The sequence below is a fragment of the Fulmarus glacialis genome, unplaced genomic scaffold, assembly GCF_000690835.1.
Source record: "Fulmarus glacialis isolate BGI_N327 unplaced genomic scaffold, ASM69083v1 scaffold34676, whole genome shotgun sequence".
Taxonomy (NCBI): Eukaryota; Metazoa; Chordata; class Aves; order Procellariiformes; family Procellariidae; genus Fulmarus; species Fulmarus glacialis.
In genome coordinates this window covers 1-16,347 of record NW_009219389.1, presented here as the reverse complement: position 1 = coordinate 16,347, position 16,347 = coordinate 1, and the positions used below count along the sequence as shown (strand labels likewise).

General features: G+C 34.7%; 1 protein-coding gene across 1 annotated transcript in view; it reads right to left on the bottom strand.

The window, feature by feature from the left end:
* ITSN1 (intersectin 1 (SH3 domain protein)) overlaps positions 1-15,982 on the bottom strand; it is a gene marked incomplete at its 5' end in the record, with an annotated part of 55,053 nt that extends 39,071 nt beyond the window's left edge. The window contains 8 exons of the mRNA XM_009580355.1: positions 1,450-1,616; positions 3,806-3,888; positions 4,422-4,627; positions 5,480-5,639; positions 7,295-7,539; positions 12,270-12,284; positions 14,266-14,387; positions 15,753-15,982. Of these exons, the coding sequence (XP_009578650.1) occupies positions 1,450-1,616; positions 3,806-3,888; positions 4,422-4,627; positions 5,480-5,639; positions 7,295-7,539; positions 12,270-12,284; positions 14,266-14,387; positions 15,753-15,982 (1,228 nt within the window). The remainder of the gene's footprint in view (positions 1-1,449; positions 1,617-3,805; positions 3,889-4,421; positions 4,628-5,479; positions 5,640-7,294; positions 7,540-12,269; positions 12,285-14,265; positions 14,388-15,752) is intronic.
* Positions 15,983-16,347: the final 365 nt, after the last annotated feature.

Genomic DNA, 16,347 nt, shown 5'->3' with positions numbered 1-16,347 from the left:
AAGGGTTGTCAAGCATTGGAACAGGCTGCCCAGGGAAGTGGTTGAGTCACCATCCCTGGAAGTATTTAAAAGACGTGTAGATGTGGCGCTTAGGTTTAGTGGTGGACTGGGCAGTGCGAGGTTTATGGTTGGACTCCATGATCTTAAAGGTTTTTTCCAACCTAAACGATTCTAGGATTCTATGATTCTATTCTATGAAACTACAGTCTTAATGTGCACAGAAAAGTGTACCTCACAACACAAGAGAACAACGAATCAAAACCGGGACAGGACTTCTCTAGAATAAGACTGATTAGTCCTCGAACTAGTACTGATGGGGATTGAAGAAAATTGTTACATGAAGAAAATTGTTACAAGAAAATATAGATGAGAAAAGTTTCTAAAATGTTTCTGAAAGCATTATCACAATACTATTTCTCCCAAGGACCACAATACTAAATATCATTAACTACAAACTTTTTTTAATCCTGTCTCAGAGGATGTTATTGAAATTTCTCTACTATTTAAAAATTTATTATATAAAGGCTTTCTACAGCTACATATTTCACTGCAGGTTTTATTCTTTGGCTTTTCCACCATCAGAAATAATTTTAAGCAGTGACTTTGCTCAAGCTCTATATTGCAGATACAGTCTTTCTTTGAGTTGTGTCACATACACACAGAATTCAAGACTTGTGGAAAAAGCCTTAGCACCTAGATTTCTAAAAATCCAGTAATTTTTACTTATTTATTTACTTTTAAAACCCCTATTATTCTTCGAGACATAAACAAGAACTCCTTCTCATCAAGAGATTAGTATTGTATTCAACTATGACTCTAAGCTAATTCCTACTAGTAGATGAATTATCCTCTCAAACAGATGAGGAATATAAATGAGAAAACATCTTTCTTTAGAATGCCTAAAAAGAAAGAAAAAAATTTAATATGAACATGTTCTATTGGATTATTCCAGGATAAAAAGCAGATGAAACAGAACCTCTATTATTAAGTCAAGAACTTTCAAATAAACATAGTAGTTAGTTAAGTTTTGTTGCGAAATTTGCTCTCCTTGATTGCAAGAAAACGACATTAGGGGGAAAAAAAAAAAAAGATAATAGACTGAAATATTACTCTCTATATCTTTTTTTGAAACTAATGGTAGCAAGATACAACTCAGTCATTAAAAACTTACCTGGGGAACAAAGTAGTCATAGCTATTCCGATTTGTCTCTACAAAACTGCCAAGTTAACATATGCAAGATTCATTTTAATATATGATCCATGAAGTTATTTAGGACATTATGTTGTAAAATACAACTACTATTGTTTTCCCTTTCTAATCTCACATTCAGTAAAACTGCAAAATATTTTTTCTTCCCTTATGATCCACTGACTTGCAACTATCACTACAACACTAAATAAAACATACCTCCCTCAGCTCAATTTTATAATATTTCAGTATGTCTCTACCTCAGAATCTTTGAGTCTCACATAATTAGATGGGAAAACTCCTGATTTATCACCCAGTGTTCCTGTCCACCAGTCGCCATCTTTCTTTGTCACAAGAATCATATCACCTTGTTGAAAAGTAAGGTCTCCTTGTTCAGAACTCTCGTAAGTATACATAGCAATATATTCTGTAAGAGGGAAATAAATACAGGACATAGGAAAATACTTGATACACTGCTCAATTATCATTTGCAAAACCTAACTAATATAATGTAGTCTATCCATGGGCTAGACAGAAGACAAATTTATTAATTACTATTCGTAGAAACCTCAATATATAATGCATAAAATGGTACCTATCAGAACTAAATACAATCTACCAAAAGGCTGCTTCTGGGGTATTTTTTTTTGTAAAATAATTTGCTAGTATAATTAAAATGTACATAAATTATTAATTTATATCAGAGACTATTCTGAAAACATTTATCCCAATGGTTTCTGTTTTGTGCTGATGACTACAATTTTCAGTCTTGGGGATGGAAAGTCTCAGTATCCAAATATCTGTAGATATAGTTCTTCATTTTACATACGCTGTTTGGCTCTCGTATACAATGAATTCTTTCATTACTTGAAGCTTTGCATGAAGGACCCACATCTCATTGCATCTTACGCAACAGATGGCTGGGAAATGTTAAGACAAAGCTTGAATGTGTTCTGTTTTGCTAAAACACAGTCAACTACTTAGTATTCAAGTGCAAAAACACTAAAGTAGACTGATGTTGAGAAATGCAATGCATAATTCAATCACAGAACTACATGAAAAATTTTTACATAAATGATTACAAAGAATAATTTCAGACAATTCAGTAACATCTTCTATACAACTTGATACATTCTTATTTAACTGAGCATTACCACACTTCACAGGGGCACAGAACAGATTTCTGAAGATTATATCCTCTGCTTCTAGGACCAGCTCTGGACCCAACAGCAGTTCACAATAGTTCAGGAGGACTTTCATGCATATGTAACAAAAACGTTTAAGTATTCCACTGCAGCTGGCAGTTGTTCTATTTGCTTGAACACTAAATCTGACCAAAAAGCTTAGCTCGGGGAAGTTCAGCAAGAATTCAAACCACAGTTACTATCCTTAATGAAAGCTAAGACATGGTTTGTCTAACAACTGCAGCTGAAGAACACACACATCTGTTTGTATGCGTGTACACACGAACACATCCATTAAATATCATAATTTATGCTATACACATGGAATTTTTCTTAAACCCTTTAAATGTAATAGAAGATGCTAAATCCATGCTTTATTATTTCTTAAAAATAGAGCTTTTTTGAAATGTTTTATTAAAAAGTTGTGTTCCTTTTTAATACAAACATATAACCTGAGATATCCCATACTCTACAAGAAAGACTTAGCATTTCTACAATTGCTTTTTCTCAAATATATAGTGAGCAAGACTAGTTGTATTTTGAAATAACTGATTATCTCACTTTCCTTGTTATATGGATCTTTACCATTCCCTCCTTTTAATTTCTGTAGTGCTTATGCCAGTGGCAAATTAAATACATTCGTAACCAAAGAGACACTGTCACTTAAAATTGTACGTAGAACTGTAATTAAAAAACTTAAGGTGTGCTGCAGAGATTATATACAAATGTTCATTTGTAACCTATGTTTAGATTCATTGATTTACTCTGACTGTGATTTAAATTAAGCTAGCTGACTCTGCACTGAAGTGGATTAAGAGTGCCCACACAGTCTGTTAACACAGCTCATGTGGAGACATTAACCTCCAGCTGAAGGGTGGTAACAGCCAGGAATGCAGGTCTTTTAAAACCCTACAGAGGCCTGACAATTACCTGTCTGCGCCCCAGGCTCCATCTTTAAAAATGAGGGGTAGCCTTGACCATAAGGATCACAACATTCTATAACTGATTGTAACTTCTTTAATTAAGAGTTTTAATGAAACATTGGAAATGAGCTTTGGGTGAAATTGAGACATGTATTAATAATTCCTGACATCATGAAGTACATGTACAGATATGCTTATTTGGCCCCCTGCAAAAACCCATTCCAGACTGGGAATTGTTACCAAAATAATTATACAAGAAACAGTACAAACTACAGATGATATTTTAATGGCATGTGAAATTATTTCTCCTATATACACAACATATATAAATTCTTACTATAATAATTTTAAATAATTCTAAAGGCAAATTGATTTGCACTTCAATTTTAACAGGCACGATCCTGAAGCACTAAGATCTGATTCTAAGCTTGTTTCTGGTAATAAGCAGACTTATTCTATTTAATTACATAGTAAAATACTATTAATGCCATTCAGTTTGAAATGCTTACCTTCACCTGACATAGTTGCTTTTGTTGCTGGTGATGCTACTCTTTTCAGACTAGCAGGACTTTCTGAGGAACCAGAATCCATGCTTTAGAAGAAAATAACGGTTACTTAAGAAATTAAATCTCTTCGGAAAAATTATTATTGTATTTAAAAACTAAAAAAAAAAAAAAAAAAGCATATGCAACCATAAGCAATTCCCTACATTTTAAAAGAAGAGACAGTAAATATGCAAATTAAGGCTTTTAAGTACAGTGACCAGTCATGGTTACATTTAGGTAACTGCCTTAGATACACAAGTTTCTGCACCTCCTCCCTCAGAAAAAAAAAAATCTAAAATCATTCTCATTTGTATTACTAATGTTAAAGTTGGCTTTACATTTCATCCTCCAAGAGTAATAAGTGATTAACTTTTGAGGTATACCTTTTTATTTTGGAGAAAGATAAGCTAAGACTTACATAGCTGTTATTCATGAAATCCAACCCCCCAGAAGAGAGTCATATTAAAAAAAACATTTTCAGAGAATAGATTCTAAACTTTAAAATTCAAGTGTGCAACTCTTCATATTTATTTAACTATTACAGTATAGAAATAAAGTACAGTAAAAGCAAATAAAATACCTTGTTGACTTCCTAATGGGGCCTGAAATAAGCTTCACATATGATTTAGGAAACCACCCCTTTTGTCCTTGAACCTCTCCAAACCACCACATATCTTGTTGCTCCAAAACTGTGATGATATCATTTTTATTGAAATTAAGGTGGTTGTCTTTTTTTGCTCTCCAAGGATACAAAGCCTGTGCTTGAAGCCCCTCCACTTTTTCGCCCTAATGCAATTTAAAAAAAAAAAAAAGACAGAAAAGTCAGTCATGCACCACCTTTCATAAAGCAAGCTGCTTAAGGAATTATATTCTTATGCTACTTATATAGCAACAAAATACACAGACTCTCCCTCAACTGTGTAAAGCAAAGTAAGTCAATTAAACTTACAAAGTAATACCAGAAATGTTTACAGTCCTCCTACACTTCTATCTATCAACACATAATCAATACAATGCAAGATTATCAGAGGGTTTTGCTTAACAAGTTAAATAAAGTTTTAAAATTAAGATATACATATAATAAACCTTCATAAACCTGTTTTGGCAGGACTTAAAGTAAACTTTATGGAAAATGATGCTTTGCTGCAAGTTATTCATTGTACATTCCAACTTTTTTTTTGCTCCAAGATATTTAGCACTTTTCAGAACACATTAGCTTACAAGAACAGTATGTTGTTCAGTTGAAGAAAAGAAAATGCCTTAACAGATGGACAGAATTCATCTGAAGTTTTGCCATTGCTATTCCACTTAACTATGTAATTCACTTTGGAGTGAAGGTTATTGTCATGTGATTCAGGAAAGCCCCAAGGAAGTGACCCAAAACTGGCATCCTGCCAAAACATTAAGACGGGACCACCAAAGTCCAAAAAAGCCAGCACAGAATAGCAGAACAGAAACCGCTTCATGTTAAATTCTGCCACCGATTTTGCAAATGGATGTACACTATCTGTTCATCACTCCAAACTGAAATAGCTTACCTATCTCAGGGGACTGTTTTAATGCATGGTCAATGTTCATACCTTGCTTTCCAAACGTTTGTGCTGGGTCAGAACAGTTTTAATGAATATAGGTGCTCACCTGACCCAAGACAGGAGAGGGAGATGATCCTGTAACAGTGGCAGGAGTGAAGGCTGATCGCTGCCGCAGCTGCCCTGCACTGGGAACAGTCAAAGATGGCTGAGCTGCCCAGGCATCCCAGTTATCAGTCTCCGGTTTCTCACTAGTGTTTGTTGGCCATCTGAAAAAAAGAGAAAGATGTAATTCCTACCGTTTTCAACTGAACAAAAACACTCATGCAGGAAGATTGTGCAGGAAAAAATTCTACATTCTAGGTTAATTTCTTTTAATTGAATATTCCATGAGCATCATAACTTTCAGGTGGAAACAGTCCAAATATAGGCTAACAATACATTTATCTTAAAAAGGCAATCTCTAAACACAGTTGCTTGTCCTTGCTACTTAAGGCTAGCTGTTCCTGTAATTTAGTTTCATTTCTTAGCTGTGCCCCAATACAACAGAAGTTCAAGTAGTGCAGTCTATATTATACACAGTGGTAAGAGGTAACTTAAAAGAAAAAAAAAAAAATCATCATTCTTTTCAAAACTGGTTTGAAATCTTCACACCTGCACATCACTGACACCTCACACCCCTTTCCCTTATACATCATTTTGCTGCTTCTCATTCAAATCCTTATCTTTTTTCTTTTGCTTAAAATTATTTCCTACTGACTTCTTTCAATTCTTCAGAGTTTTATGCAACCTCTTACCCTTATGTTATCTCTTGTCCTTTAAAATGCCTACTAAATCTCATATCCATATCTCTGCCTCCAAATACCCACTTAAATGAACAAAACGCCCTGAACTCTAGAAGTGTAAACAAAGCACCTATATCAAACCTAAGTTTCCTTTGCCTGTTGCTTGTGCTGTTAGTTGGAGTAATCAATTGTTGTCCACCTAGATTGTAACAGTGTCCAAAGGCCACAACCATCCCTAACCCCTATACCATGTCAAGGACAGTGTTATTAGTATAAATGCTATGGGACTCGCTTTGTATTGAAACTGAATATTAATTTTATGAAAAGCATGAAAGCATGCATTATCCACCTAGAGTAGAAACAGCTTTGTCAAAAGTATGATTTATTCAAAACAATAAAATGCAGCATGTGCCAGACATCTCCAGGAAGCTCAAGATTTAGTCTTACCCTCCGCCCTTAGAAAAATGACTGTTCGTAGTAAAACAGAAAAAGTTTAAATAACTGGAAAAGCTACTGTGACCTATTTGATGAAAATTTTGAAATAGAACATATTATGTACTGTAATATTGCACTAAGATATTTAAATTTTAATTTATAAATATGTATTACATGATCAAAAGATAAGACAATTACTCACCCAACCCTGTTTACATAGGGTTGATAATACTCCACAGAGCATTAAGTTGAGTTAAAAAGACATCTAGGGAAGGGCACATGTTCTACTTGCATCAGTCTTATTAACGTTGTGATAAGGAATTAGTAAGTAATCTTTTCATGTTAACTCTGTCATTATCATATTTTGCATAATCCAAGCTGGAAACCTTCAGTGAGGATTGGTGTCAACTAATTTAAAAGAAGGAAGGTGAACACCTTAGGATTTCCACCATGTCACCATTCTCACTTAGGAATGTCTCCTATTTGTAATGTGCCCTTCTGCATTGCTCCAGCAGATATGATGGGAACATGGTTAAAGTTCCACAAGGCTGCGATTTTAATTATTTACTACAGAAAAAACATTTTACTTCAATCAAGCTATTTTTATTTTGCAATCTTGATACTCTGTGTTAACTGCCATCACAGTCAAATTGATTAAAAAGGACTCCACCACATTTAAGGCAATAATCACTACCCAAACATACGTTGAACTGAAGTCTGCCCAGTTATTGGCAGTTGTAGTACACTCTGTAGAAGCAGGAGTTCCTAGCGACATAGTGGTTTCATGCACAGAAACTTTAGGTGCAGCAGCTGCCTCAACTGCTGGCTTTACAGAAGCTGGAACTTCATTTTCAGGTATTTTCTCTGCATAGTTTGCAGGGAACCATCCAGTTTTCCCCTTCAATTCTCCACCAAGCCACCCTGGTTCTCCAGTCTGGCTTTCATCCACCTGTAGATGTATTAAGTTAGAAAGTTAAGAAACATAACATAAAAATGGAATTTTTGCTTAAAACAATCCATCTCATCCACAGTCATTAACTTCCTCTAGTTACAAAGACATGACACCTTCATTACAAACAGAAGTTCCACCTAGGCAGAATTTTGTTGTTGTTATTTAATATACCTTTGGAGGATTATGTCGACAGCTATTCCTTCTATGGCGTATTAATAGCTAAGAGAACATTTTGCAATGCAATAATGCTTTGCAAATCTTTTTTTTTCCCACCCCAGCTCCCCCCTTTCCCGCCCCCCAACCTAAATCAAAAGGATTTCTTGGTGATGAGGTAAAAAAGTTTTATTTCAATCCTAATGCATAAGCTAAGCATGGGTTTTTAAACAGTTGCTTGAAAGTCTGTCATAGTACAGCAGACTTGGGAGAAATGAGTTCTAGAGAAATCCCTTAATTACTGATATTTCTAGTTTAACTAACACAAAATGCAGTTTTTAACAAGTTTTCCTAGATTTTCTCTTGCAGAAAATACAGCAAAAAACCACAGCATATTAAAACCAACACCCATCGAACAATTCAAAATAAATCCACAGATTTACTAATGTGTTTATACAAAACAATTCCACCATAAATTTTCATACATAAATTTGCAGTCCTCTGTTCTTTCCCCTCACTCAGATATCTTTGCCAACCATAAAGGACTGGATGAAACAGGGCTATTTTTACAGCTGTATTTTAATTCGTACTTACTGATTATTATAATCGCGTTAAGCTATGATTTGGCAGATTTCACACTTTCCTGTTAACTTTTCTTAAACATTTCACACATTTGTTCTCCAAGCTCTACTGACAGACTACTGTCTTAGTCTGCTATTTCAACAAAAGTGATCAGTTTAAATTCTGTGAGCTGCAGCTAACCCTATTCAGCAAAAATCGCAGAAGAAAAATAATTCACTATAGCTACCCCTGGTGAGTTGATATGGTGGCTAAATACCTCCAAGGAAATGTCAGTTGCAGGAACTTTTTAGAAGAAAAAAGGCAATGATTGTATTCCATACTAATTTTTGTAAGTTTGGTGTTCTAGCTATCTAATCTCTTTGATAGGTCAAAAGAATCTCAGTTTTCAAGCAAACCCTTACATATGAATAGGGTTTGCACCTTTTGACATGTAAATAACCCCTACTTTGTACAACAATCTGCTGTGTATAGCTGCAGATTCCCCAGCAGTGGTCAAGTCAGCAGTAAAACCAGGCCAGTAATGAAAAGTCAGATGACCAACCCTACACAGTGGCTGGTTTTTGGCAAGAATTCCTCTCATCTGTTTAGGCCGGAAGCAATCAGTATTTCAAAATACTTAAGAGTTTCAAATGACAGTGCAATTCAAGATTTGACTGTGGCAGCTAACAGTACAGCAGTCAGAGATGCTTAAATTTGTACTTCTAAATCACCTGACACTATTTCCTAAAAATCCATTATCAATGTGAGGGATTTGTTGTTAACAGAATGCTTCATGAGCTGAGGAATTAGAAATAGTATCCTTTTCAGTCAAAGGAGTTTTCAGTAGATGACATTATACAAAAATAGCATACAGTAGTGACTCAAGCTAGATGCTTCTACAGTTGGCAATACACCTACGAATTCACTCTATCGATTTTAACAAAATATAACCTGATCAGCTGCTTGTTTGGAGAAAAAAAAAAATTCAGTGGCAAAAAAAATGGTGCAATGATGCAAACTAGTCGCTCTAGACTAAAGGTGGGACCATTCTTTTGCCTAGAAGTGACTGAAACCGAAGCAGCAATGCTTCTGCCTCTGATTGTCCCTGGACTACTCATGTGAGCTGCTGATAGATTGCTTTGCGTTAGGCCAGTTGTTGACTCTGACTGCCTCCTATTGTAATTTGTATCCCACGCTCCTCTTTTGGTGCAAGACAATCCATTATTTCTGCTTGTTGTTGGGTCCATTCTGTCTCAGTCCCTATTAACTCAAAGCAAACCCAGAAATAAACGGACTACATGCTTGACCGGTTCAATGTGGTTTTACTGCAGTGCAGAGCAGAATTTCCACTGCAGCACTGAATAGGATTGTTAAAGCAGCAGTATGAGTGACGGAAGGTCACAGCAGAGGATGAATCTTGGAAGAGAGAGGGAGAAATGGATTATCAGCACCTGATGCCAAGTTGAATAATCTAAACAGTAGTAATAGTCACATAGTTTCTACTCTCATTCAATTGCTCAGGTAGTAACTAGAATCACTAACATACAAAAGAATCAGGACTGAAAAGCCAAACATCTGTTATGGTGATGTTCTGAAAAGCGCATCTTTGAAATGAACCACAGTCATACAGAAACACTACCAAAGGGTTTTAAAAACAACCTATTTAATGTCTCTTTAGAAGACAGTTTGAAGTTAAAATAATTCTTAAAACAGCCTATTAGGATAGTCAAATTTATGCTTATTCAATCCAATTAAGTTTTCTATGTATACTCATGAATAGGCACTTTGAAGGATAATTTTAACTCTATAATTCATAAAAAATCCGGTTCCTCAGTTATTCATTTAAAATATAATTTGCACCTGTTTTTGTAGTACAGTACTGGAGCTTTACATAAATTCCTTTGAACCTTTTAAAATTTCATTTCTTCTAATTTCCTTATGTTTTTACACCCACCATTCCCAAGCCCCTACAACAAACTATCCCAGATATTTTCCAAAATACAACTAGACTTTAAATGTACACCTGAATAGTGAATTATAGTATGTATGGTTTTATTTTTTATTTATTCAACTGTACTTTAGAGCCACGGCTTACAACTACTAAGTTCCAGTGACTGAACATAAGTGACAGGAGTAACACCAACACAACTCTTAACAGCAAAAGCAATAGGTCCAGTTAGTATCTCTGTCAACAGAAGGGCTGGCTTTGCAGTGGCCTACTCCACTCTGACCTGGCTTGTGTATCACCAGCAATGCATGCACACAAAAAGAGAAGCCCTGTTTTATGGTAGATATTCATTCTACGTACGAAGCCAAACCCTAATACTCTCACAAAAAGTATTTAATCAAAGCTAAACAGAGTACCATCATCTGTTTTGTTCAACTATCCATCCATTAAATGACCATTTTAATTCTATTCCAGTTGTAGGCTTTTGATCTAGATATTTTGAGACTACTGGAATTCTTGTTATAATGTTGAACATAAGCTCTGCAGGCTAGCGGCCATATGCTGATGATGCCTACACAGGATCTAACACAATGAGGCTGTCTATGTGTCTAACACAAAGAACATTCATTCTAACAAAACTGATGAGAAACTATTATTATGAATTTGTTTTAGACTTTCCATGGAAGCTTCTTTATGAACTTTCTGGTTAACTTATGTCCTCCTGCTATCAGAGCCACTACGGTTCAGTAATTCAATAATTCACCTGTATTTCATTGAATTATGCTTAAGTTTATTTAAATAAGCTGTATTATATAAGACATTATCAGCAGCAACAGAATCCACTAATTTACTTTAAGCTGGAGCCTAACAGCAGCAAATGCCAGCAGGATTTGCTTTGTAAGAGAGCTATCCAAAAGAAAAGAATTCTATGCATTGTATACATATATTAATACACATAATAGAAACTTAACTTCTTGAACAGACAGAGCCCTGAAAGAGGCATGACTTGCTTGGCTTAGAATATTTGTTCCCAGACGAAAGCTTGGTTAAGTTATAGTTAGGATTATAAATCAATCTAGCTTACAGTGAAAGAAATTTAAAGTACACAGAAAAGTAAGAAGCAGAGAAAGCAGAAATCCAAGTTAAGAGAAAATATAAAACCCCTGTAATTAAAAAGTGGAAGAATTAAAAAAAATACAGTCCACACATTCTCTAAACCATTACACAAGACACATCAGTGCTATAGATAACCAACATGTGTACTGGAAAGTCAGACAGAAGAAAGCCCTCCTCAAATTTGCCAATACTTTTCCTTTCAGAATAAACCCTCATCCTTCTCCCTCATTTCCACCAAGACAGGTCTCAAGATTCATGCACAGTGTAAAAGTGCATTACACTGTTGTAAAAACTATTTACAAGCTATACATCTATTAAAGCCACAAGTCATTCTGACATAATGAATTCTGCAGTCCTATTTGCATCCAGGATTTAGGCCTGGTTCCCACGTGCGCCAATGGATTTGGGCTTCAGCTGGATTCTTTGCTCACGGCAGTTACAGTTTGGGTGGTAACTTCTGTATAGCTATATGATTACAGGACATGATTGCACAAGCCTGCACACAAAAAGCCATTTTTAAGTTGAAATGGTGAAATTTGCCTATGTTGGAACATAGTTGTTCTAAGCACCACTTATTTTGTTAGGAGTAAACTCCTAACTGTATAGGTCAGCTTAACTACAGAGTTGCATTTATGTCATAAATTAGACAAACTTTAACATGTAAGCTTGTAAATTATTATTTTCCAAAAAACGTAACCAACTTGAACCTTTTAGAACCACAGGACACCACAAACACTTAAGGACAGAGAAAAGTCTAGGAGTCCAAATGCCCATTATCAAAAGTAAGTTCTGGTCCATTGCACTTAAAATTACTTTTGACAATGTGAGCTGGTTTGTTAATTTTACCCTATGTGAATTCAAAAACAAGTAAACTACACGGTAACAAAATCTGTATTTATGAAAATGAATAAATTGCATAGACTTCCTAACAGTCATACAGCACACTTACCCATTCCCTTTTAACCTCCATCAGGAAAGCAATGATTTAAAGCAAGGCAGAATTATAACACATTTCACAAAAGTGTCTTTCTTACATTAACTTTTCTAAGAGTAGCCCATTTAAGCAATTACTACAAAGCAGGAGATAAATCCCACAAGAATCAGTGATCAGGTTTAATTATTATCAAAAGTAAGTTAAAAAAAGAAAATTGAGAGTAGTTACTCTAGTTTTGTAGAGTAAGTTAAAATAAAGTCCAGAAGTAACACATAGGAAGACTCAGATTACCTCAAAGTCTCTATTTAAAACGTGTGAAGTGCTCCTTAAAATGATACATTTTTGGCAAAAATGTTATTTCCCTGCAAATCTACCTAATAGTGATCACTCTTCCTCAAGGAAAAAAACCATTTACTTATATGCCTAGACTACAGTCTATTTCTCAAGAAAGCAAGACAACACAGCATTTTTCAACAGCCTAAGGAGACCCATGTACCTGTATCCTCTCTCATTTAACAGCTGACTAACCAATACTATTTCTTGATGCAGAATAACAACACACTGCATTGTTATTCAGAATGGCATTGGGCTTCTTCCTGAGTCATTCAGTAGTGCTACTAATCCAGGATCACCTTTTACTTTCCAAAAGGAGATTCTAATGTCACAAACACTTCAGTGTGACACAGCTGAATCAATATTAAAAAAAAAAAAAAAAAAAAAAAAGGCTGAGAGATGAAGGCTCATCTCCCCAGAACACATGCTTTTTAAAAAATAGTTATCATTACAACTTATGAGAGTCTACAAAGTGTATTTTTTCCAAAATCCATTCTTACTAAACTGTGCCAAAACGCAATAGCTCTTAAAATCTGTTTAGTTGGGTAGAACACTATAATGAATATACTTTCCCACAGTGAACAAGATATCATTTAATAGTTACACTAGGAATTTTCATTATGAATAGACATATGCATGTTAAGATCATACTAGCAATTTATTAATATTAATATACACATTTAATAACTGCAGTCATTAACAGAACTATAATTTTAGTAATAATTAGAGACAAAAGCAGAATATTGCTTTAGAGTTTAACATGACAGTTATAGGTTGACCATATCCCCGTATCTCATCACCTACTTAAAAAAAACAAAGGAAATTATTCTGTATCAACACAGCTGCAATCGACTTTTTAAGTTTTCATGTTTCCATTTTTTAGAAATGACATTTTATCTACTGTGTATCCTCTTTAAAATAAATGTATCTCACAAAAGAGTTAAGTAGATGAAAAAAAAAACAACCCCAGAATAAATTGTCATACAAACAATTCCAAGTTACAATTATACTAGATCATTATGTCAAAAATTGTCACCAAAAGAGTTGTATAAAAAATTTCCAGTATTACTGAAGAAGTATCACCACCATACTAAGACTAGGTTAGTGTTTATGTGACCATGACAGAAGTGTAGCCATCTTGTAGTTTAGCGTAATTGTTTCACATAGTATTACACTGGACATCACATTCTCTTAATAAAGGCAATTTTCCAAATTAAAAATTTTACACTGCTCTTGTACTATTCCTATAAAGAGGTAAATTTCTTATTAGAAACATACTTTATTTATCAAAGCCAGTTTTTGATTCCATACATAATAGACTCTCTCTCAACAGAAAATAACAGTAACTTTATTTCCTAGGTACGTTGGAGGACAAAAAACCTCTCACTGAGATAACTTCTGTATAGGAACCTTTTCAAACACTTTGACAGACACACACAGCTCAGCATACTAAAACTGATACAATCTACTCACAGATTATGTTTAAACTTTACACTTGCAATGAACTGTAAGAAGCTATCCACTATTATAATAGGGTTACTATGTCATATCACATCATTTCGGTATTCACTGAAATATTTTTCTCAAGTCTGTAAAAAATCTTGCCACATATAACTTCAATCACACAAGTGCAAAAGCTTAAGTAATTTTTTCAAATAATACCACAATCCCTTCTTACCATGACTATGTCGCCAGGCTGAATAGTGATTTCATCGTGGCTTCTTGATTCAAAAGGATACAGTGCTCTATAATATACTATTTTTACATCCTCCTGAGCAGAAATGGTTAGAGGAGCTTTTTCTGAGCAAAGGAAAAAAACCACACAGATACAAAGGGAAAAAAAAAAAAATCAAAACACATTATTTTTAAATATTTGAAAAATGAAAGTGGAGATAAAAATTAACAAACCTTACATTGTCTATAGGAATTATATTATCCCCCTTTTACACAAGGGGAAATACAAAAATGAATTATTTAAAATATAATTTTCTTACTATTTTCTCTTCTAAACATCAGGTAAAATATTACTATATTTTAAGTTTTATGACATATACAACTATCTTCATAGAAAGAATCAGGTACTTATAATGCAACATCTATGGCTTCTCAAATGCTTCAATGATTTTGTAGGTTAAATCTGATCAGCCATAGGTTCAATTCAAACAGTGATGTTCTTGCATATATTAATGGTATCCCAAATACTTTTAGAGCCTGCTTGTGTAGCAGCTTCATTTGCAGTCTGACTATACTTCCGAGAAATGTTTCAAAATGTCCTGATACAAATAGATTGGCTGAAAAGAGGTCACTTACAGATGGTGTTTTAAAAAAATTACATGTTAAAAATGCATTATTAGAAAAAGAAGAACACAGAAAAACCCCAAGCTAAATTGCTCTTGTATAATAAACTTCCTATCTTGCCTATCCGGTCATAAAAGTGCCCTCTGCTACTCTGCACAAATAAAAGCTAGCAAGAGGACATACTAGATTAAGTAAATTCTAGATTTGGGCTAAAAGACAGAAGGTAATTTCCCCTTTATGCAATTCTTTGCATACAAATATTACATTCCCAATTAGTTCTCTTGTGTATGTATCAAAGCCACTTGAGAGGGAACCATGATTCCCAATACGGGCAAAAATCAGGTTATAATGCAGAGAAAAAGCTCTCAGTTGAAAGTGATCATGTGGCATAGCAGAAAAAAGGGGATTAAATCTTAGACGTCAGGTCATTTGTTCAGTTAACAACATGCATGGGGACGGGGGAAGAGGAAAAAGGATAACTAAATGACATATTGCTACTACTCTAAAAAATCCAAAGGCATATATTCCACACCAAAACAAGAATTGTAAAGAAAAGTGCAGAAATAATTTCTGACATCTTGCATCAAGATTTTACAACAACTTACAGCTAAGATTCTCTCTTCAGTTGGCACTAAGTCTCATCAACTGTGCTTTACACTCTGCTAAACACTATACTTCTAAGAAAACAGTGAAGCCTAGAAGAACAACTTTTTGGAATCTAGAGCTCAATCCATACATGATTTACTTTAATAAGACTAGCAATCCAATCTTGAAACATAATATTCTTCTGTATTAAAAGGAATGACAAAACAGAAAAGAATTGTTCAAGAGGCACATGCTACAATATTTCTTGATTTTTTCCTCTACCTGCATTTGACCAAGGAGCCTGGACAGCTGGCTTGATGGGGTCTTGATGTGGTTGGAAAAGCTTACTCAGTTTCTCTTGCATTTCCTGTTTCCCCTTATCCTCACTTTCCTTCTTCTTGGTTATTTCCTCCCTTTTTTGCTTTTCATCTTCCTGAATTTTTTTTGGCCACTGAAGTTCTTCTTCTGGTTGCACTCGATCAAGCCGCTGTTTATCTCGTTCCTGGATTCGCCTGTTGGACAGTTAAGGTGGTTTTTTTAAGCCAGTCAGACAAAAGACCATAAAAGTTAGTTGTCCTTATGTGTGATCTATATTATAAAGTGTACTCTTCATGGCTTTTGCATACCCTGTAAGAGCTGTTAATTTTATTTTGGTGAGTTATTAACCACTCCACAGCATCTTCTTACACAATGACTCCTAGAGGGCAAAGGAGAAATATTCAGAAAGATTTGCTATGACTCCATATGTTTTCATAAAGAAAGAGCTGTGACCCTCACACAAGTGAGAGAACACTATTTCATGTAACCTACTACTAAGTGCAGGCCTCCATTACCTTGAGTTGCTTTGTCTTTGCATTTAAAAAATATAATATAAATT